We start from the raw sequence: 23815 nt of genomic DNA, 5'->3' as shown, positions 1-23815 counted from the left end.
TTCTGATATTCTATGTTCTATAGTTACATTTCTGTTTACTCTGTATGTTTAAGTAGCATAATCTTACCCAAGTAGACAACTAGTCCCTGCTACTCATGAAGCTTAGATATTTTATCTCTCAAACATCACTTAATTGATATATAAGCATTTAAGCTTGAACACTATTCAGTCCTCATCAGATACACCTCATCACCCCACAGACTCTCCACTAATAAAAATTAAAACGTGTAATCGATCAAAAGAAAAACAATGCACAATTCCTATTTATTGAATTGCTGGTACAACTTAGAAAAAACATGGATAAGAAAAGAAAGGAGAGGAGAAACTGTTTGATTTGCTTCAGATTCATGTTAAATGATTGAGACTCCAACTATCCCCCACATCACCTATTGCTGTAAGTGCAAACCAATAAAAAAATGTCAGACAAAAAAGATACAAGCAAACAGACAAAACAGGCAAGAATAAAATAAACAGAAACAGCAGCAGATATGCCTATACTCAATCTGATAGATGAATAAAAAAGAGAAACACCAAAATTTTGTAGCACACCAAACTTCGTTATGCACCTGGAAATGTGTAATTAACAATGGATTAAGCACTAGAATAGAGCTACAGGATAATGAGAACTGCATGATAGTAGAATATAATGCAATACACTGAACCAGGAAAAGTACCTGCCTCTAAACATTTGATACAATCTGGTAAAAGAAGGAATATTGTAATTAACTGACCATACCTCAAAATGAGTCAGAGATAAGTGTTCCGTTTGTAATGCCTTGTTCAGAATGTCCTGAACATCTTGAAAGAGATTTTGAAGGTTCTCCACTGATATGATTTCAGCCTTTCTTCCACTGACTATGCGTTCTCGAATTGTTTTAAGATGCGGACTGCAGTTACATCCATCATAAATATTTATTTCACAGCACTTTTGAAGCAATGACAGAATTAATACTATTTTTATTTATTTCTTTGGACATCTTGTTCATACAGTTCCTTGTTCACATGATAATCAATCCAAACAAGATAGCAATACTTCATCAAAATATGTGTTTCAGAGCAAGGACTAACAGGCTTACTGCCCACGACCTCCACCAATTTAAGCATTTTAGATTTTAAACAATGGTAGAGTGTTGCTTTCTGCAGGGACATCTAAAATTCATGTCAAGGTCAGAAGATTAGAAAACTAATTTCAAGGCCCAACACAAAAATATTTATCAAGGGTGATCACAATAGTTATAGGATGACACAGGCAAAATGAAATAATATTACCATTCATAGATGACCAACAACTATGAAATGAAGACGGAAATTATACATCGGTTAAAAAAAGTTAACCATATTTAGAATCTTCATTTAAAGGGAAAATGTACAAAAAAATTAAAATCGAAGAGAAAGATGAAAAAGCATTTAAAAATAGTGCCTAGGAAACCAATAAAATGATGATATATTGCTCAGACATTCCCAAAAATGCATAATTGTAGTAGCAATATCAATAGATATCCACAAATATGAATTCAGCCAAGGTTTGGAATACTTAAACGTATTGCATGATTATTAACAGAAGCAGTTCTTAAGTTCTTAAAGCCACGAATGTCAAGCATCAACTTATAAAGCCATTGTTTCTTGGTCAGGACGTTCCTAATTTTTTTGAGTGCATTGGAATAGCCCCTAGCATGCCCAGAGTCTTGCTAGCTGGCAATGCATGGTGTTATAAATAATAACTATAGTCAAGGGCAACTCCAAACTTACTGTGCAATTAACAAAAAGATCACTGACGATGTGAATTAAGTACATCCTTCCAGTCATTTCTCCCAGCATTTGCTTTTAGGAAAGGGAAACCTATCTCAGGCAAATAATTCCCAGCGTTGGCCTAAATATGACAATAATAGGTCAAATAGTACCCAATCACCTTACCGACAGAGAAGTAGCATTAGTGGACCAGGCTTATTACCAAAAGCTAAAGGGTTTGAGGTGAAGTAATACACCCCACTTCCCCCTACCATACACTAAAAGGGAATTCACTCAAGACTCAGAATTTTAGGAAAATGCATCAATTATGAATAAATTTAACCATATCAATTGTGTTATAAGCATGGATGAATATAAAAATTTCTAGCCTTTTACAGATGGACTTTAATTTCATACCAAGAAAGTAATCACTTGTGGTGTCTTTCAAACATTCAAATCCTCATGTGGGTTTCCACAAGGTAGGTCTATTACACCAAATTGGTGTTCCAATTGGTGGTAACTTAAAAAACTCACCCTTAATTAAAATTGTATATTTCAAGCGAAAAGGGAGAAAACCAACAAAGAGAGTTATAAACAAGCATATGCACCTTGTATAAAGACCAACAGAATAGCCACCTTCACGTAAAATGCTACCAATAAATGCACTTGTTGATCCTTTTCCCTTGGTACCTGCAATATGCACAACCTAACAAATGATCTCACATTAACAAATGATATTGCAATAAATCACTAATTTTAGAAAAATATAATGAAAGTATCATTAGATGACAAAGAAATTGGAGTGTAATAATTTCAGAATCTAAGGGTTTCTAGTATTAACATCTCACTGAAAACAAGGTGTCATAAGTAAACTAAAGATAGAAAAGAGCATAGATCAAGGACGTAACTCAACAAGAGATGAAAATAAAGCAGAAAATCCTACAGGTTCCACATGGATTTCCAAATACTTGAACCAATAAGGTTCATGGCACATGCATTACAACATGACTATTTTTCTGCTACAGCATTACATTCAGCAAAATGAGGCCGCCATGGAAATTTAATTGTATGATTTCTAATTCTAATATGTGTTTAAGGTTCTAATATTATCTCTTAGGGAAACACCTATTAGATGTCAGTGAAGGACCACTGTTGGACGGAGAACAAAAACTTCTTTAGCAGAACAAAGTTCTAGAGGCATTCATCAGATCAGAGGTAGATATGGAGGATTCATTGCCAGACCTTGACAGTTTCCTACAACACCTAGAGAGTTGGTCTGCATTGGAGGACACAGTGGACCTTTTCTGGAAGTTTGGCTCATCCTCATCTTGAATAGCTCCTATGTATATCAAAGAAGAGGCAAGTATTGAACATTCAGCAGTGTCAGATAGGGTTACCACAGAAAAATAAGGATTGCTAGTGGAGAAAAAAGAAGAGCTATCAGATACAATTAATCTTACGCCAATATATTAAGCATTCTTGGAGGATGAAGAGAAAACACAAATATTAGAGGATCATGTTTCCACTCCCACTCTTGTGCCAAAATACAGCAGCTGCACAGTGAAAGATAATCAATTTAATTGAATTCTTCCTTTGATGAATTCTTAAGCAGATTGTAATGATGAAACCGAAAAAGTGTCACATACACAAGGTTCGCAGCCAACACGAACTATGAACTTGAACAGTCAAATACAAGAGATTGAGATCTTTCTTCAACCCAAGACTCAGTTGTTTCAACACATAGGTGAGCAAAAGATGAAACATCCAGTTATGATCAATGGAAGGCATCAATATTGGAAGTCAGAAACCATCAATGATCTTAGCTTATGGTAGAGTGTGCTGAAGTAAAATGCGAAGAGGATAAGACATATGAAAGAGAGCTAGAATATGAGGTTGTTATCATTCCTAAATATGTGCTACAGCGGCAGGATTTTGCAAGGTATATTCAAAAGAAACAGAGTATCTCCAACAGATGTGGATCAAATTTAGAAATAGAAAACTATCCTAAAACACAAAGCATTGATGAATTCTTACCAGGATTTTCTCTTCATGAACCCGAATTTTTTTTTCCCAAGTCTTTGTTCACAACATAGTTTCCATGCCATTCGCAAAGCCACATTCTACCATGTTTGGATTAGCAGCTTACAAGGAAAGGTTCTTACTTTTCTCAACCTAGAAACAAAAAGTTCTTTTATGTTTCCCAATTTATGATATTTTTGTTATTAGTATTGTTCTTCCCCTTTTTGGCATGAGATGTTGTGTTTTACCATTTAGATGCCTTAGAATGATCTTCTTTTAGCTGTTTTAAGAATAGGCTAACACTATCCAACCAATATATACTGGTCTACTAAAAACTAAAAAGCAAAGATCCTTAAGCTCTCCCATGCCACAAGTATATGCTATGGTGCCCAAATAGAGCCAATTGTTGTATCAATATGTAATTTTTCTTTCAAGTTTCAAACAAAATATTCATCTTTTTGTCAAAGCATGAGTATGCTTCATAGCTTGCTTTTGTTTGTCTTGTGTTTTTTTGTCTTCTCTTGTCCGTGTCTTTGCAGAGTAAAAGGATAAAGCCTTTAGGTGCATTCTTCATGACAATGAATGGAGGTCAAATTGCAGCTTTGTTGCAGGCATGCACATCTTTAGGCAACAAACAAATTTAAGGTTGAGGAAATTGCAGGCACACCACAGGATAACAAGGAACCAGACAAGTTTTCATGCATCAATGTTTACAGCCCTACATACAAGAGTGCACCATAAATAGAAGAGAGCTGTAAATTTTGTAGGTTTAAGTAGAAAAACTTGCAACTCTATAGAATAGCATGTGAATGACAATGAAGAAACAGGTGTGGCATTAAAAAATATGTAGATCAGTAGCTGGGTGCACACATTTGACCATGAAAATGAACTTTGAAACCAGAGAAAGTGATACAGTGATCTAGCACACACCCTACTGTATAAAAAAGCACAGTTTAAAATCGAAAATTTGCAGTCTCACTGCTAGGTGCATACCATAAGTTATAATATGGAAAGATGATTATTTTCAAGAAAGAATGTTGCATTCAAATGACCAGTTGCAAGCCCTACCACAATTTCAGTTGATCTTTTAAGCCTAGAATCTGTCACACACTATAGAAGATTGGAGGTGAACACTTAGGGTTTATCAAAATTTGAAGGACACAATCTAACATGCACCATTGTATAGATTCCTCAATTTGAAACCTAAAACAAATGCAGCTATATGAACAATTACATTCCTAGAATCAAAAAAATAAGATTCTTGAAGAAAAAATGATAAAAAAATGTCCCTGTTATAGTTGCACAGTCAACGAAATAGCCAACTTGTTGAAGAGCTGACTAAGTTATGTATAAAAAGAGCTCAACCAGTGTTTAGAGGCAAACATTTTCAAGGGCAGATCACCTATTTATGGATTTTGAAAAATCCACTTCAAAGCAAATCAGCTTTTCAAATAGCGAAAGCAAGTTATGTGTTTGGGTGACCAAGGGCAAAAATATCAGTGATTTTGATGCATAAATAGACCCTCACCTACCATTCTTTCATCGGCATCAGACTACATTGTTTAAACTTTAAACAGCACATTTAGCTTTCACTAAGTCCTCAATCAATTTCATCAAAAGTCACTAAATTTCAATCTATTGTCATTAACGGTGCCTAGGGTTTTTGGATTGGCAATTAAACCCTTGGTTGATTTATCTTTCCAAGATTGTCTATAACTCAATCATTGTTTCAGCGAGCTTGCAAATGGATGTCAGTGTGCAACAATGATAATATTGAAGTCTCGAGTGTTGTAACAGTCCTCATGATGTTTGTTCATAACAAAAACAGCAATAAGAAATTCTTGTTTAATCTACTCTTCATATAAAGTGTTTCAAGGTCAATAGCTTGTTTTCATCGAAGGGGGTTGTTACAGTAATTTGGTGTCACCAAGTTTGCAAAGACAAGGATAGTTATAATATTTTCAGGATACTCAGACAAGCACAATTTCAGTTAGACGTTTTGTGTAAAGATCAACATAATTAAGGGAGATTTGATTCAATGCATCAGGATTGGTGGAACGTCAGGGTCTTAGAGTTTCTTCAAAGGGGTTATCATGTTTAAGAGAAGTTTCATTTGAATCATCATGATCCCTAACCTCTCAACCACACAAATTGTATAAATCAGTAAACAAGAATTATACATACTATGCTGCTTAATCATAAATTAAATGACAGCTAATAAGAGATGAACACGAGAATAAAACACCATATTTATCCTGGAAACCCTCCGAAGAAAGAAACACCCAACTAATCAATACTGGCAAATACCTACTGGCATGTTCAGTGAAAATGCAATTGAAATGGATGCAATCTGCCCCTTGCTCCATTCATCCAAGACCTCAGCTACAGATACAATCCGCCTCTTGCTCTACTAGTTGCATATTTCCCCTCTCTACCTTTCACTCCTATAGTCATGATTGTTCTCCTACATTATGGAAGAACAAGATGCAATAAATGATTGCATTCTATCCTCTCAATTTGGGTAGGTACAACATACAATTGTCCTCCCGACGCCCTTTAAGCAGCCAATACAATAACACATTTGTAGATTCCTATACACATTAGCATTCTCTCAAAGCACAAGAAGAATACCGACCATCACAAGAAGCAAAAACAGTGTCTGTTTGGTTTGAATCCCAAGTTTGAATGTCTATACAGTTAGGGACATAGTTCCCAGACTCGGGCTAGAATCTAACTCTATTCCACTCTATTGAAGTAGTTTCTACTATAGTTTCCTCTTGGATGAAACCATCCCAAAGCTCCTCAACAATTCGAAGTTTTTTGTGAGCATAGACCCTAAACAAACAAATCCCAAGATGGAGAGAACTAATTTAAAGCTGTGGACTCAACATAGCTCAACGCTTTTTATAAGATAATTGGTCACTATGTTTGTATCACTAAATACTAATAGATGTGGCACTAAGCTTGTTCTTTAGCAGCATCTCAAGCTTAGTGCCTGTAATGTCCCCTTCTCAGTTCTCGATTGATGGATGGAGTCTAAGCCTATTTTGGAAACCCATTGGCTAACCAAAGACTAAATTAGGGTTTCTATCTTCAGGAAAGTTTTCAGAGAGGTGTTTGCAGGAGTTCTACAGTTTGCTCTCTAGATTCTTTCTGGGTTTTTCGTGAGCTTCAGGATGGTATGACATGCATTCCAATCAGAGAAGATTCCTGAATTACTATTTTTAGTAAATTGCGACAGGCTAACCACTGTTTGCGTTATAGGGTTTTTCTGGGTTTTTTGAGAGCTCCAATGTGGTTTGACATGCAAATTCTTCAGAGATGATTTTCGGACTTACTATTTTTAGGAAGTCATGACTACTGCTCAAAATGTGATGAAAATGACTTTTGACACACTTACTATTTTTAGCAGTATGCTATTTATAGTAAGTACTATTTTTAGCAATGCTATTTTTGGCAGGGGTTCTACAGCTTAGCTCAGTGACTATGTCCGACAGTGTTATTTTTGGCAGGATCCTGTGTTCGAACTCAGATGACTATTTTTTGCAATGCAATTCAGTGCCTTGGCCTTACTCATTTTGGCAGTATTCAGTTTTTGGAAGCAAAAGTATCTTTTTAATACTTTATTATTCCCCATGGCCTAGGCATAATTTGTGTTGTGAAAGGGGTTGCCATGGTGTTTTTAATTAAATTATAACTTAAGGCAAGTTGGACAATTTCCTAAGTAAGATTGCCTAAGTTATATTATTATTTATAAGTCATTGTTGAGCGCTCACTTTACATTATTGGCAATTTAAATAAGGTGACTCTGCTATGATCTTGTATGACTTAGAGAACGGAAATATTATTTATCTCCTAAGTCTATTTGGCGAAATATTCCACCTTCATATTGAGACACCAAAGTACAATTTCACCAATATTATTTTATGAGTCTTATATTTATCAAAAATGGCGATTTATGGTGAATGTGAGTTGGGCTAACTTTTGTAAAGGAAATAAAATGAAATGCAACGCTTGATGAAGGTGAAATGTGTTGGTTGAAAAATTTGTACACCTGGGGGATGTGCAAAATTGTGATTTCAACCACAATGTGTGAGTATGATACTCTCCTAATTTAGGGAAGGCTCCCCCTATCTACAAACTAAACTAATCTAATATGGGTGAAACAGCAGTCTTTTTTCTTCTTTCAAGAAAAACTATACCCTTTTCTCTTCACAAAAAAGTAATAGCAATTGGAAATAAATAACAGCAAATACAGAAATGAGACTTTTTTTTCTAGGTTTTTTGGGACATAAAGGGAAGCAAAGTTTTCATTAAAGCACAAAGACCTTCGTCACTTCCTCAGGACAGGAAAACAGAAATGAAAGCACAAAGTCTTCAACACTTCTACTGTCCTATGACTATCAACCTTTGAGATGATTTTCTGCTAACTAAGCACAATATGTAGCAGCTCAAAGTCTAACTACATGATGCACTTCACCTTACATGCACAAGTCTTAAAAATAGAAGCAACACAAAGTCTACAAGCTATCTTCCCACTTGAACTTTCCACATTAGCTTCAAATATGATAAGCAGCTCAAAGTCTGCAAGACCAAGTCTAAAAACCAATCTAAAATTGCAAAAGCAATAAGCAGCTCAAAGTCTACAAGACCAAGTCTGAAAACCAATCTAAAATTCCAAAAGCAATAAGCAGCTCAAAGTCTACAAGATTGAGCTTGAATCCCTCATGTATAACACCTCAAAACTCACAATCAATCTCCAGAAAATGTCATCACATAACACCTTGAATCAACACAAAGTTTGAAAGCAATTTGCCTTTTTTAAATGACTGCAATCTGATTTACAACTAAGCTCAACATCTTAGAGTGTACATACAAACTGGCAGAGTCTTGTTGCATTGCCAAAAGATAAAAATTACAATAGATCCCCTCAAGTATTTATAGGAGAGGAGCCTCGAGAAAAAGGTGGGAGGATCCCAACTAACTTGAGAAATTCTCTCAACTACCATGACTTATTCCAACTACTAACTAAGACTTATTCAAAATTACAAATCCTATTCTAAATTGACTTGTAATAAGCTTACTTGTAATTACAAAAGTGCAAGTGATAAACTTGCAATTACAAAATTGTCTTTTTTTACAAGTAAACTTGTCAAAACAAAATTATAAATACACAATTGAAACTATTCTATGTGTCTAAAGACATGACTCTAACTACATCATCCTCTGTTTTCGAAATCTTCATGCAGCTACAAGATACTCTGTGATTGAGATAAATGACATCTTGAACTAGAACAAGAACTTGCACCCTTGATAGTCTTTATGTCTTTAACCAGCAAACCTCAACCTTTCACATGCTTAGGGTAGTACTGACTTCTCAGGAGGGAAGTTCTTTGCAAGGCTGAAGTAAGAAGCCTATCTCTGTCTTGAAAGCATTCTATGCTCTCAACCATTCATATCACTTATTCATCTCCTTGTGTGGCTCCATCATGTTGTTGTTCTTTCTTTGTATCATCCTCCAATCTTGAAATCTGCTTGCAAAATAAGGCCCATGCCTTAATCCATTGATTTGGTAGGTCGTGTGTGCAAACATGACTGACAAGGGAAGGGATAAATTGATGCAAAAATGGGCTCACAAGTGAATTTTGGGTTCTGGAAACTGCATTACATGTGTGGAAAAACAAGAGCATTAACTTGCAATTGTGGAGAACAAGCATACAACTTCATATGTGTAATGGGTAACTACAAGTTTGCACTTGTAACTGGACCTTTAAGACTCATTTTCAAGTGTTTTTGAGTGCATTTTGGACCAATTTCGGGTTCTGGAAGGCTAACTGTAAGTGAAGACACAACTGCAATCGAATTTTAAAATTTTGACTACAAGTAGACTTTAAAAGGGAAAAATGAATGAAGGTGTGAAATGAGTGGATGAAATGGTGGGAATAGGGATTTTGATATGAAGGAAATGATGGGAATGAAGCTTATGACCATGTACATGTATGGGAAGGAATATTTTCAGCTTGACAACTTGGAAAAAGGGAAAAACTTCAACTTATAATCAGATTTGTAAATCCCGAAATCAAATGAATGAGTCCCATGGCAATTCTTCAACATTTGTAAATTTTGTAAAAAGGAGATTAACTCTTTTTACCAAAGGGGGAAGGTCAACATTACCACAGTTACTTGTAATCGGGTTTTAAAAACCTGAATACAAGTAAATAGGAAAAATGAAAGAGGGGAAAATCTTGCACATTTACAAATTGCATTCAAAGAACTTATCCCTTTGGGAAGATCACTTAAAAACTCGAATTCTTGCTTGGTCAAATGCCCTAGACCAAACCAAATGAGCTTGGGAAGAACCGAAATGCTCCATAAATAGACATGTTGAAAACCCTTGGCAGCCAAAACCGAATTTTGATTCAACCTCCTCCTTCAAAAAGGGCATGGAAAGAAGACTCGCGTTTGATGCCAAACACTTTGCATTTATGCTGGATGCAAAACGTGGCAACAATGGTGGAAAACGTCTTCCAAAATGCAGAAAGAACCAGCAAAAACCTCTTCAAAACGTCTTCCAAAATGCCTTACGTGTTTGCCCAAATCGTTTTTGGTAGAAAACGTGGCAACTAGCATTGATTCCTAACAATTTAGCATGAATGTGGAACGGATTTAAGGGAAGAATGCCACCAAAATTGGATTCATGGGAAGAAAAGTGCAAGTCGGGTTCTTCATCTCCAACTACAAGCAAAATGTGCCCTCCAAAGATGCAATCGGGTTTTAAAAACCCCTTTGCAAGTTTTAAATTGCATCATTTTTTCCTTCACTTGAGCAAATTCAGGTTTTAGGGAAGAAATGACAAAAAGAAAGAGCAAAACAACTTGTAATAGGGAAATAAAATCCCCATTACAACTAAAAGAAATAAAAACTTAAAAACTTGCAATAGAGAAATAAAATTCCCATTACAAGTAAACAGAAGACATAAAAACACTTTAAAAACTTTAAAAGACTTGTAATAGGGAAATAAAACCCCTATTACAACTTAAAAGCACAAAGTAGGAACTTTTATGAGAACTTACAAGTTCTCAAACTTGTAATTTTAAATTCACTTGCAATTTGTCCAAAAAGTTCCTACAAACAACTTAAAAGACATAAAAAGCAAGGGGGAAATAAAAAGTAAGTTACAAGTTACAAGTTTTAAATAAAGTGCACTTGTAATTGTTTTCAAATTTCCCTACAACACAAAAACATAAAGGAAACTCCTAACTTGCAATAGAAAGAAAATTTCCCACCTACAGTCAAGAAGAAAAAACTCGAAATTGAAGGAAAGACATAGCAAACGAACTCAAAACGCAATGAAATTTGAAGCATGAATTGAGGATGGGCCGAAGATCAGTCCAATTCACCAAGGAGCAAAATTTTTGCCTCGGGTATCGTGCCTTAAGAGTAAAATCTCCAACTTGCGATAACTACTCTAAAACCCGAAATTACACAAAAAGCTAGGAAAATGAAGGCCAAAACTTACCAAAACTTGGACAATTATGGCAAAGACACCCCTTGATGATTTGACACTAACAAATGTGAGTTTTGTACCTCGTAAAACGTGCCTTGGAGACAAAATGACACATTTTAAGCAAAAATTTGTAAGGGTTGTCACATTTTTGAAAATTCAAAAATGAGGACAACAAAATGTAATGGCATTTGGTTTGGGCGCATTTGGGGAGCATTTGAATTTGAATTTGGCCTGGCAAAATCTATAAATAAGAGTGTTGGGCTCTTGTTTTGGTATCCATTCTTGTTTGATAAAGAAGTGTTATCGAAATGCTGTCAGGCTTTCTACTTCGAGGGATGCTTACCTCCTAGTGCTTCAGTTTCGTGCTTGAGAGATAGCACCTAGCTGAATCTGAGACTGTTTCTCATCCAAAGGAGCAAATTGGAGCTCATTGAAGATGAATATTTTTGTGGTGTTCTGATTTTGGAGTGCTGAAGTGAGTTTTCGGGTTGCAGGTTTGGTGTGGCTAAAGCGTGTTTCCGTTCATAGCTCCTTGTGTGTAAGTCAGATCATTCTGAGTATTTGCTCATTCATTTCCTATGCCATGGGCGATTCATCTTGTAAGTTTTCGTTGGTTTTCTTAGAGTAATGAATTTTATTATGCAAGTCGAAGTTTTCTGTTGTAAACGCCTTATGCTAGGAGTGTGTTGGGTTGTGTGCCATGGGTTTGGGCATTGTTAGTTGATGTTTTTCATTTCCATCCTTATCGCCATCAGTGAATCTCTCATTTGCATCTGTTCGGAGGTGATTCTGTCAAGTGTGGAAGGAGTTATGAGTAAATTAGTGAGTTCTTAGCCTGCTGGTCTGTGTGTTTTCAGCGTGTTGGGAGTATATCAGACTTAGAGATTTTCCGTTTTTGGAGTGTCTTCTTGTGTAGAGTTGGTTATAGGGTGTGTGGGTTCTTTGGTGTGGAAAGAAAGTGATCTTGGTAATTGTTTGCAGCTGTTGGTTCTTCATTCTTATCTTCTATGATTCATATTGTAATGTTGGTAGTAGTACTAACAAGTCCCACTGGATAAGTGGAAGAGACTGGCCTTGCTGCCTAGTTTGGACAGTGATTCTAGAAATTTTGTAATCCATGTTTGCATTGTAAAGCTGATTAGTAGTACTAACAACTATATGCTTGGATTGTTGTTTTTTGGCCCACTGCATAAGTGGAAGAGACTGGCTTGCCACCTTTTTATCTATTGTAACACTATCCTCCTGATAAATAAGTGATTGAGTTGATTGTAATGTTGTCCTCCTGCTGAATAAGTGGTGGAGTTGATAGTAATTTTCATTCCTAGTCCTCCCGCCGCACAAGTGGTAGAGTGATTGTTGTTTCAATTGTTTGGTTTGTTCCCGGCTGGTTTATCGCCAGGAAGTTTCAGAATTTCCATCTCCCGCTGTATAAGCGGAAGGGGCTGGCTTGCCGCCCAAGTTTGTAATCAATTTCAGTTTCTAGCATCTAACGATCCCCTCAACACTGTATGCTCTCACCCTCCCAAATTGGGCTCTCGGTGACCAAAAGGTGGAAAGGGTTACTTTCAGCAGTATTTGCATTTCATTTTCCAACCCTAACAAGTATTTGTGTTGTTTGTGAACTGAAATAATTGAAAAAAATTAAGGGGGATATTACAGTGCCACATCTTGCAGAAAATGTTCACACTCTGATACAGAGGGGTCAAGGCATTATACATCTCCTATGTTGTCTTCTTTTATATGATGTGAGGGATCAAATGATCCCTTACCAAAACTAGTATAATTTGCTTCGCCTTGGTCAGATTTTGTTATGTTCAACCAAATGAACAAGATCAATAGAAAGTGCAACCTTTTTCTCCTCAAAATTCGAAAGATCAACCTCCTCCAATGGCATCTACAATCTACAATTCCAAGGTGTAAAGTGGAAGCATCCTAGACAATCACACTCTCTAAAACCAATACTCGTCATACATGCAACTTTTGAAACACATTAGAATCAAACAAATTAGTTGAAAATGACTTAGATTTGTAGCATATCACAGGTGCAGATCAACACTTCAATCCTTAGAGCACTTAAGGCATACCACCCTACAACCTCTCGCAGGTCCTAATCACTTCAATCACTTAAGCAAGGACATAACATCCACTGAAATCCTCCAAAGCTCACTCTCACAGAAAGCAACACACTCCATACACAAATCTGGAAGATTCTAGATAACATGCTCTGATACCATGTTAAATTTTCAGACCACGAGACAAGGAGATTCTGCACTTACAAAATTAATTTTAATTGCAAAGCAGCTTAAAATGAAAATTGCTCGTATCTTTGTATTAAAACCAAAAGAATTACACTGCACTAGTTCAATGCCCAAATATGCAGTCTATTAGCTCTCTATGTCTCTCTCATTTCACTGCTGTGCCCTATATCTCTTTTGTAGAAAAAAATAACTCTACAGTTTACAATGAAAAGCTCCCAGTGGAGCACTGTTGACGTGTATTTTGTACACAATCATACACAGAATAAAATACCCAAGGGTACCTTATCCTCTCTTGAATAAAGCCTCTGATTGCTGAAGATATCGCAAAAAAGGATCAATCAGGGTGACTCCAATGTTCTTTTATGTAGGGTCTCTACGTGTGGATAAGCTCTTTGTGGTATGATGTGATTTGCTGGAATCACAAGGGGACTTACATTTGATGCCTGGACTTCTGATTTGCTTTTAATATTGCTGGAACACAGGCTCTTCACTAGCTTAGATTTGAAAAAAGGAAAAAAGATGAGGGCGAGGAAAGGATCTAATCCTAACATTAAGAATGTAGGAGCAATGAATGATCTTTGATGAAACTCTAACTAGGTCTTGTTTTGACATCGCAGGACCATCTCCACAAGGCTAGTGCGATCTTCGAAGGGAAGCTTTATGATGTTCAAATCATCACTGCAGGCATAGACACCATCAGGTTGATGCATATCAATGAAGAAGCGACAATTGAAGTTAAGCTTAAGCTGAATGATTCCAGTTGACTACACAAGGCAAGTCTGCAATCAACAAACTGCTAGTAGTATGGATATGCGAATTTCACCATTAATCAAGCATATTTCTTCCACTCATCTAATCATAAAATCAAACATGAGAAGTATAAAGACCATGCAAATTGTCGAATCGACCCATAAATTTCACCATTTCTTCAATGAAGTTACAAGTCTTTTACAACAACATCTTGGCAACAATCTTTGCCTTCTCTCTCTGCTCTACTCTAATTACTATTCTATCAACTAGCTAACTACTCTCTATTTGTCTTCTAACCGCTTTCCAACTCCTTCTAACTGCCTTTACAAATGAAATGCCAAGGCTTATATAGTGCCCTCAATACAATTTGATGGCTTTGATCAATTCAAGATCAATGGCCAAGATTTTACAATGAAAACCCTAATTAGGGTTTGTTACAACCATTACATAACATTTAATGCTTGACCAATGAAATAATTGTATTGCTTGGACACATGTCCTCTCTGGAAAATTCCACCAATGGATAGCTAGGGTAGGTACATCGGAGTTTGTGCCACCTTCCATGAGTTAGGTACATTGAATCTCGACATGTTGAGGTGGACCACACTGACTGGAGAAGTGATGACTAGGATGCCACCTCGTCTGACACTTGTAACTTGGTAAATATTCAACTTGATGTTGTTGAGAAGCTATCTTTAATTAACTCTTCTGAAATTATTTGCTTCTTCAACGAACCCTTGTTCTAACTTCTTGTGTCCTTGATGTGTAGGATGATGATGTACCTCGCCTTGAAACGCTGGATTGGAGGAGGCCGCCCTTGTCCTTGCTTGATCGTCCTTGAGGAGACCGTCCTTGATCTGGCTTGATTTTCCCTGAGGAGAACCTTCCGACTTGCAGATCCTTCGAGCTCGGGAGTCGCCATCTTGATACCTACACAACATTTCAAAATTAGTAATATATTTCGCAACGTGGAAATATAAACTAGAAAGAGGATTTAAGTTTTAAATTAGGAAACCTCATGATAAATCTTTGAATTATCATTTCCTAAATTTAACTAAGCCACTTGAGATTGAAAATTCAAAATTCAAAATTGAGACTAGGAGAATCTCGCCATACCTCCACTTGAGAATTAACTCTAAGAAAAGATGCAAAATTAAGCAAGTTTGCTAGGCAAAATGTGGATCGAAGTCTTCAAAATGTGCTTCTTCTATCAACTTCACCACTTCTAGCCTTCAACGTCTTGAGGAAAATTCGCTCCACCTCTAGCCTTTAACTGGCACTCCTTCCTGGATGAGATTTTGCACTTCCATTGCTCCTTCAAAATCGCACTTGGACAAATGATTGAATGATGGGTTAACATGCTCAACACACCCCTCCTATATAGGCGCTCATCTTGATAATTGCCCCTAGGCCGACTTGGAAAATAGGCCCAATAAACAAATAAAATTTAATAAAAGAGGGGGCCGACCTTGCAAAATAATACCCCAAGCGCTCCCTTTTTTTAAAACTTAATTTAATAATAATTAATTAAACGCCTTTATAATTAAAAACTTCGATTTTTTAAAGGCTTTAAATTAATTATTGAAAGTCCACGCGCTATTTTTTAAATACCAATTTAATTAAATCTTTCACATTTTTATCGAATTTGGCATTTTAATGTAATTCGAAAATATTGGCGCCTAAGCATGGGAGGAATAAGGGACACTAACCACATCGCTCTGGTCCCTGGGAGAGGGACAGGAGCGCTCCTTCATTTTGGTCTTGTTTTTCTTTTTTTTCACGTTCAGAGTCATGTCTTAGACGTCCAAAATAGCATTTTAATTGGGAATCTTGAGCTTAATTCGTCCCTTTTGTGGAAGGAGTGCGCTTTAAAGTACTTTCGCCCTGGTCCCTTGGTGAGGGACAGGAGCGAACTTGCCTTTTTCCTTGGGTCTTCATTGTTTATATCAACTTGCAACTGTCTTCACGGTGCAAAATGATGTTCTTTACTCCCTTTTGAACACTTGAAATGTGAGTGGCAACTTAAATTTGGACACACTTGAACATTTCGCTCTGGTCCTGGGAGAGGGACAGGAGCGAACTTGGGCATTTCCATCACCTTTGCGGTCTTTGATACTTTACTTCCTCTCCGAGGCGTTCCAAACATCATTGCCCCTTTGTGTCTTAGCTTGGAGTGATTTAAGCTTGGAGGGAATATTAAATAACCTTGAGTTCGCCCTGGTCCCTGGCTGAGGGACAGGAGCGAACTTTCACTTGTAGGCTCAATCATGCTTTGCTAACTTTTAAAACCATCTTCAATGGATCCGCTATGCTCCCCTTCACTCATCCTTGACATGTAATTTGCTTCATCTTGGCGAGAGATTTGTCTAAGGAAGAAATCGCTCTGGTCCCTGGGAGAGGGACAGGAGCACCTAGGATAATATGGGCTTCACTTGGCGTTTTTACAATCTTCAAATTATCTCCAACGGACTCGTTACGCCTCCTTTGCTTGCCTCAAACTTAACACTTACTTGATTTTCGCCCAAAACCTGTCTTATAAGGAAAATCGCTCTGGTCCTTGAGAGAGGGACGGGAGCTATCACTTAAATTCGCCCTGGTCCCTGGCAGAGGGACAGGAGCGATTTTGCTTCTAGGGTCAATTTTCCTCATGATTGCGCTTTCAAGTTATATTCAACTGATAAAATGTATCTCCTTTGATCTTCTCAATTCGCGAAATCGTTCAAATCTTTCAAGGACAAGGCAATTTTGGATTTCAAGCTCCGGTCCTTCAGTGAGGGACAGGAGCGATTTTTGTCCTCCAGGCCCAAATGCTTCACTTTTCACCATGAAATGTCTTTGCTAGGGAAGATATCATCCTGCTTCATGCTATGAATAAAAGTTAATGTCCAAAAAAAGGTCTAAAATTGTGCGTATAAAGAAAATCGCTCTGGTCCTTCAGTGAGGGACAGGAGCGGATTTGACCTTCTAGGCAAAAACTTCATCATTTCATTGCTTTTGATCAAGTCTGGATGCTCCATCATGCTCATTTTGCCCTTCACCATGCCTTTGATGTCTCAATTCGTCCAAACAAGGTCAGGAATGGCTCAAATAAGTATTATCGCCCTGGTCCCTTGGTGAGGGACAGGAGCGAAATTCGCTCTGGATCCTCAGTGAAGGACAGGAGCGAAATTTGACTTTTCGAACTCTCTATCAGGACAATTTTAATGGAATATAACATTTAAGTATAAGTGATACTTTAAGTTATATTCCATATATACTTTCAGGATGTTTGAGAGTGGTTTCAGACCTCCAAGAGTTATATTGCAAAATCTAGTTTTTTGAGGTTTTTCAGTTTCCAGACTTAGTCAAATTCAGGATCAGGACATTCCAGACTTAGCCAAATTTCAAGATCAGGACTTTCCAGACTTAGCCAAATTTCAGGATCAGGACTTCACTCAAGCCGGACTTGCTATCCTATGTGATCACCTGGGCGACACTCAAAATGTAAAGGCTAACTAACAAAACCCTAAAAGACCAAAAATCAAACCCTAAAAAGCAAAAAACAAAAAAAAAGCAAGGGTCCCCATTTGCAATGGGGCGATGTGTGAAAACGTCACAACAAGCACCTAGGCTAGGACAAAAAAGATAAAGCTATAGCAGTAGAACAATCAAAACAGAAGAGTGCCTTGTTATAAAATAAAAACAGTGACTTCTATTAGAAAATAGAATCCAATGTGAATATAAGAAAAGCAAACAGCATGCTTTTACAAAATACAAAAGGGATCTGCACTCAACTAAAGATAGGCAAAACTAAATAAAAACAAACTAAAAATTGAATGTTGTGCTGCATTTGGAAAGTGTCCCAACTAAAGAAAACAGCTGCCAAACAATAGTTGCAGAAAAATTAGCAATTTGAAGCTGGCTATTACTAGGGGTGGGAATAAGTTCTAGACTATAGTTGTACGATATTTGAAATTTAATATTTTGAACTTTGATACATATGACGTGTAATCATTGATAATAATGATATTTGATTCATGACAATTTGACAATCAAAATAGAGTCTAGACTCATATTTTCTCTTAATTCATTACTTGTGCTTCTTGTGCATTATTTAAATTATGTTACATATTTATATAATATATTTCAGTTTTCAAGATCTTCAGCAAGTCCAAGTTTGAGTCCAACTCAAATTTTTGGGCTCCAATTTATGCTGAGTCCTTGTTTTCGAACTATGAATGGATAATTGGAATCATAATATATGAGGTCATAATTTTCAAATTAACCAAAATATTTGAAATGGGAGATGCAGTGATGTGAAATGAAACTAAAGCTTAGCTTTTGAACGGGTCAGTGAAAAAGGTACATGTGTTTCAAAACTTAACATTCGATCAGTGCTGTTGCTGAGACAACAAAAATCCTAAGAACATATCTTGTTGATGTAATCAGTTAAAGTTAAGAACTTAAAAGTATTTAATTCATATGCATAATGAAAGAGAGGGTGGGTATTGTAGCACAGACCTTTAATTAATCATTTGTACAAGTCCACTTCTAGATAAACTTTAGAGGTCAATGGTTATTTTCTGATTCCTCTGGTGATTATGTTTTTGAGTGTTGAAGATTTATAGCTGCGATAGAGATCTAAGATAATATCTAACTCCTCTCCACCGTGGAGTCTCTTCACTTTCCTGTCGGTGACTCTTCCTCTCCACCATGGAGTCTCTTCACTTCTCGGCCGGTGACTCTTCATGTCTACGTGGCTGACGGTGTAGTTGTGGCTGTCGGTGACTCTTCATGTCCATATGGCTGTCGGTGAAGATGTAACTGTTGGTGTCTTTTCTTCTTCCTTCGTGGTGTCTCTTCACTTGCAATTCCGATTCTTTATATTCATTGCTCTTCTTCTTCGGCAGATGGATAGATATATATTGCTGGCTTCTCTCGTTTGTCAGTATGAAGTTGAGAATATTGTGTATGTAGTCTGTCAGATCAGATATATTATATGTTTTTTGTGTTCTGAATTTTCAGACTTATGAAGGTTTATAGAATGTATAAGAGATGTATCATTTGACTTCATTGTCAAGATTGATTTGTGGAGAATTAAACTTATCTTATTGAGATTGATAGTAATCTGAAACTATCAACAGTTGTATTCATTTTCAGAGATATAATAAAGTTCATTTTTTAGTGGGCTGGGTTTTTCACCCTCAAGTGGAGGGTTTTCCCAGGGTAAATTCTGTGTATTTTTTTTAAGATTTCTGTGTTGCTAAAATATTAACATTGAGAACTAGGGCTAACTTCTTTTTTTTGTTTACAAACATTACTGGTTGAGCTTGCATCATGGGTTCTGCTTTGTTTAAAGATGAAATTTTATCATTACGCATTGAAATTGACAACTTAAAAAAAGCAAATCAAACAGCAAAATGTTGGAGGTTGTTTCAGCCTACTTTTATGCAATTTTGTGCTCAATATATTTTACTATAACAGAAAATAGATAGGTTGCAAGACCAGACACCTGATGTCTTAGCACAGAAGAAAGATGTTCCTTCTTCTAGTACACACAACAAGAAGTTGTGAGAGTCTAGGAGACTCAACAAACAAACAAGGGAAAATATGGTCTTAGTTATACAGGTTTTGCTGGGTCTTATGTTCCAAAGTATTTGAAACCCGTCAAATTTGTATCTGGAGGCCTTATGAATACATGTATAGTTGAATCTTCCTTTACCAATGTCAAATTGGTTCAATCAAAATTGTGTTCTTATTGTGGTCATCATGGTTATGCCTTAAGGCAACATCCGAACCCATTTAGGACTGGGTCCTATCTTAAAGGGGTAGCGTGCCCCCAAGACAAGTTCGGCCCCATCCTCCACGCCTCACTAAAAGCAACACGCCACAATTTGGAGCCAAAAGGGACTAAAGCCGACCTAGGATATATGGGTTAAAGACCCATATAAATAAAGGTTAAATTGCAAATACAAAGACAATTCAGTTATCCATGAAATCACCGAATTAGCTCTGCAAACAAGAGGTGCGAAATCACTAAAGAATGTTGTGCGAATTTATCCAAGGATTGTGCGAACTTGTCCAAGGATTGGGCGAACTTATTCCAAAGGATATAGGGCATTTTGGTGCAGTCTTGAAGCATGCAAAAAGGGCAGATCTGATATATAAAGATCAGATTCAGAAAAGCAAGCTAAGTATTGTATTTGTGCAATAAGAGTGAATACATAATCTGACCTGTGGGTCTTTAATGCTGGGTTTTTCCTCCTTGGAGGTTTTCCCAGGGTATTTGTGTTTTGTCTCTTGGTTCCTTGTTTCATTCTTGAATTTACTTGATTACAGTTTACTAAATTACAAATCTGATTAATAAACTAGGGCATAATCAAATGTTACAAATATGATTAATAAACTAGGGCATGATTAAATGTTACAAATCTGATTACTGATCTAGGGCACGAATTTAACAAGTTAGACCAGTTTTGCTGGGTCTTATGTTCCAAAGTATTTGAAACCCGTCAAATTTGTATCTAGAGGCCTTATGAATACATGTATAGTTGAATCTTCCTTTACCAGTGTCAAATTGGTTCAATCAAAATTGTGTTCTTATTGTGGTCATCATGGTTATGCATCAGTTTCTTGTTTTGATCTAAATCCCTGCTTTTAAAGTGATCAACATACTCCTGGTTTTTCTCATTGTTTTTAGAAGAAAGTGAAAAAACCTATGTTACATGCTGCAAATCCTTTTGTTTGAACTAGTCCCAGGAGAGACATCAGATGGTTCTTTAGATACTGCAGTTGTGACACTTTTGATAAAGATTGAGCTGGGTGCTCCAAATAGGGCTATGTTGAGCGATGTTGGTCATGTTGTTGGCAATGACAATTATGTTGGTGATGACAATGTTGTTAGTGATGACATGATTGGTTATGCTTGTCTTCAGCATGTGATGGATTCCCTTTACGTTTAAGATGCCTTAGATATGAATTTTTATAATTTATTCTGATGATGTTGACGCAATTGTTCTTGTAGTGTGCTTCCCTATAGAAGGGGAATTTGTTGGAAAGTGTATGACAAATTTGAGTCAAGACTTCAAAGATATGAGTGATGTATGCTTCAGATGTTTTACAGATTTTGTTGATTTTGTGAAATTTTTGGTTTATTTCAGATGTTGCCTAAGTTGTTGATGATAGCTTTGGACATTGTTTGGTCTTAAATATTGCAGATTTGTGGATAGACAAATAGTGACTCAAGATGGTCAAATATAGTTTAATTATCTTTAATTGAAGAGAGTGTCAGTAGAGTAACTCATGATGATCAACTGTAGATTGATCATCTTTGACTGTAGAGTGACTGCATCAATGATTTGAGAATGCAGATTCACTGTTTTTGGGAGATGCCCCAAGTCAAGAAAGTGTTGTAGCACATATATTTTGGAAATTTTCTTCAAAATATTCATTATGGAGGATAAATGATAGAATAATTCTTTTTTTCAATGTTCATTATGAAGAAGAATGAAAGATAATGGACATCAATTCATGCAATTAGTTATTTGTTTGCAAGTTGTAGCTTTCAGTTATATATACCATTGTATTCTCAGAATGTAATGGAGAAATGAATGTAGAGGAGATTATTAAATCATCATTCTATATTCCATATAACTTCACTCCCTACGAATATCATAAGGTAACCCATTTGTCTGCATTTTGAGGTTTGTTGACTAATTTAAAGGGTTCAGAATCTGCAATCTTCACAATATTCTGTCTAGTTTATCTGGATGATAAATCATAGAATGTGTTCCAAATAATTATTATTAAAATTTCTATATAAATTTCATCCAAAAATCTTTAAAATTTTATAACATCATTTTTTTAAGCTTAATATTATTTTAAAATAGAAAATTGAGCATTGCCCTGAATGATAGGCTGCAAGAATGAGTCAGATTTGACGGTCAATCCTGCCGGTCAGGTATTAAACATTGCCCTTCAAAAGTTAGTATGGTCTAAATGATGAGGATATGAATTATAGCTGCCGATCAGGTGTTAAACATAGCCCTTCAAAAGCTAGTATGGTCTAAATAATGAAGATATGGATTATAGCTACTAATTTAACTGTTGTTAGTTATGATGTTCATATAGATAGAATTAAATCAAAAGAAGATAGTACGATAACAAATACAAAGAAAGATAGAAATGAATCAAAAATAATTGACAGCTTGGAAAAGCGGTAAAGAACATAGAAATCAACTTAAACCAGGCAGGCAGCTCGAACAACTAGAAAGGTTTAATAGATAACTAGAAATAGCAAGAGAGTTTAGGTGTAGAATATTTATCTATAGAGGTTAGGTGTAGAATATTTATCTATAGAGGCTCCTCCTCCATAAATATTCATTCAGAAATTAAAAAAACACACGCACACGCTGTTCAGCTGAAAATTTCACTTGTATCTCAAAAAATCTTATAAGCATAAATATCGTCGTATAGTCCATCACAAACTTAATCTCCGCTTGCCGCGACATATTCAAATTATTTTATCATATGAAAATAACAGTGAAGTGAAGTACCGGATAACGAGAAAGGGGATTCCCCAGAAGTTGAACGAGCCTCTCCATTCTCCGCAAATCAAAGCCCTCATCCGTATCAGTACCAGCCCCTTTGGGTACCCCTTCTTTTTCATAATTCTTCAATGAATCCAGAAACCCGAAAAAATCCTTCAATCTGGGATCCTCCATTGCAAATACAGAAAACACCCTTACACCCACTTTTCTATTGGCTTTAATGTGGTCGCTGTGTTTCTTCTCGGCAATATCAATCATGCCCACCAGATTTCTTGAGGCTGAGGCATACGGAGTAGTCGAATTCCTGACATTGCGCAAAAGATTCAAGCTCAAAATGGATTGAATAGTCTTTCGAAAAGTTGTAGGACCTGTGATTGATGGGATTACAAGAAGAGAGAACCTTGACATTGAAATGAAATTCACACCATATAATCAAGCAATAGATAATATTATTTAAGCAATGGTTTTACACTATCTGGGGTTCAATTGACGATGTCCAATGACTTTTACTACTCCTGTCTACCTTGCAAGCTCGCCATAATGGTAGGATTTAATTTGAATTAGCAAATGGTTCAGTTTCTGTCCATGCTCGGCCCCCAAATATGGCTCATGCTACTTTTTCAGGAGTTGTTTTTGCATCGATTGCTTTGAATAATAGTTTATGATATGGGTCCCCACACTCCTAGCAACATTGATCTTCGTAACTTCTAATGAAACAAAGGACAACAATATTTCTTTTCTACAGCATTGGGTATTTAATTAACTGGTCGGGCCCTATACAAGGATTAGAAGGATTTTTCCGACTCAACGGAAACTTTTGTACAACGGGTAGTCTCTTCCTCTGCAAACGGATATTGACTATGGGAGGCTATATCTTATGTGAAACGGTTAATTGCATCTTTTAAGTGGTTTTTGACTAGATTTACAGAATGTATAACTCGAAGAAGTTCCTATGAAAATGTGCCCTCGTTAGCAATTCAACAAATTATGGTCTGCTCTCGCTAGTTTGGAGGTGTTGGTAGAGG

At 36.4% G+C, this 23815-nt stretch overlaps 1 protein-coding gene across 3 annotated transcripts in view; it reads right to left on the bottom strand.

Annotated features, from left to right (window-relative positions):
* Positions 1–23608, bottom strand: part of LOC131050084 (dihydrofolate synthetase) — a 106917-nt gene extending 83309 nt beyond the window's left edge. The window contains exons 1-4 of one of the 3 annotated variants that reach the window (XM_057984220.2): positions 23261–23604; positions 22797–23094; positions 2337–2434; positions 737–887 (exon numbers count right to left, since the gene is read on the bottom strand). In XM_057984220.2, the coding sequence (XP_057840203.2) occupies positions 737–887; positions 2337–2434; positions 22797–23048 (501 nt within the window). In that variant the 5' untranslated portion in view covers positions 23049–23094; positions 23261–23604. Of the gene's footprint in view, positions 1–736; positions 888–2336; positions 2435–22796 lie in introns of all 3 variants that reach the window. The other 2 variants (XM_057984219.2, XM_057984218.2) reach the window with 2 other exon arrangements.
* Positions 23609–23815: the final 207 nt, after the last annotated feature.

Source organism: Cryptomeria japonica, chromosome 8, assembly GCF_030272615.1.
Source record: "Cryptomeria japonica chromosome 8, Sugi_1.0, whole genome shotgun sequence".
Classification (NCBI taxonomy): domain Eukaryota; kingdom Viridiplantae; phylum Streptophyta; class Pinopsida; order Cupressales; family Cupressaceae; genus Cryptomeria; species Cryptomeria japonica.
The sequence above is the reverse complement of the archived record's forward strand: the minus strand, read 5'-3'. Positions and strand labels throughout refer to the sequence as shown.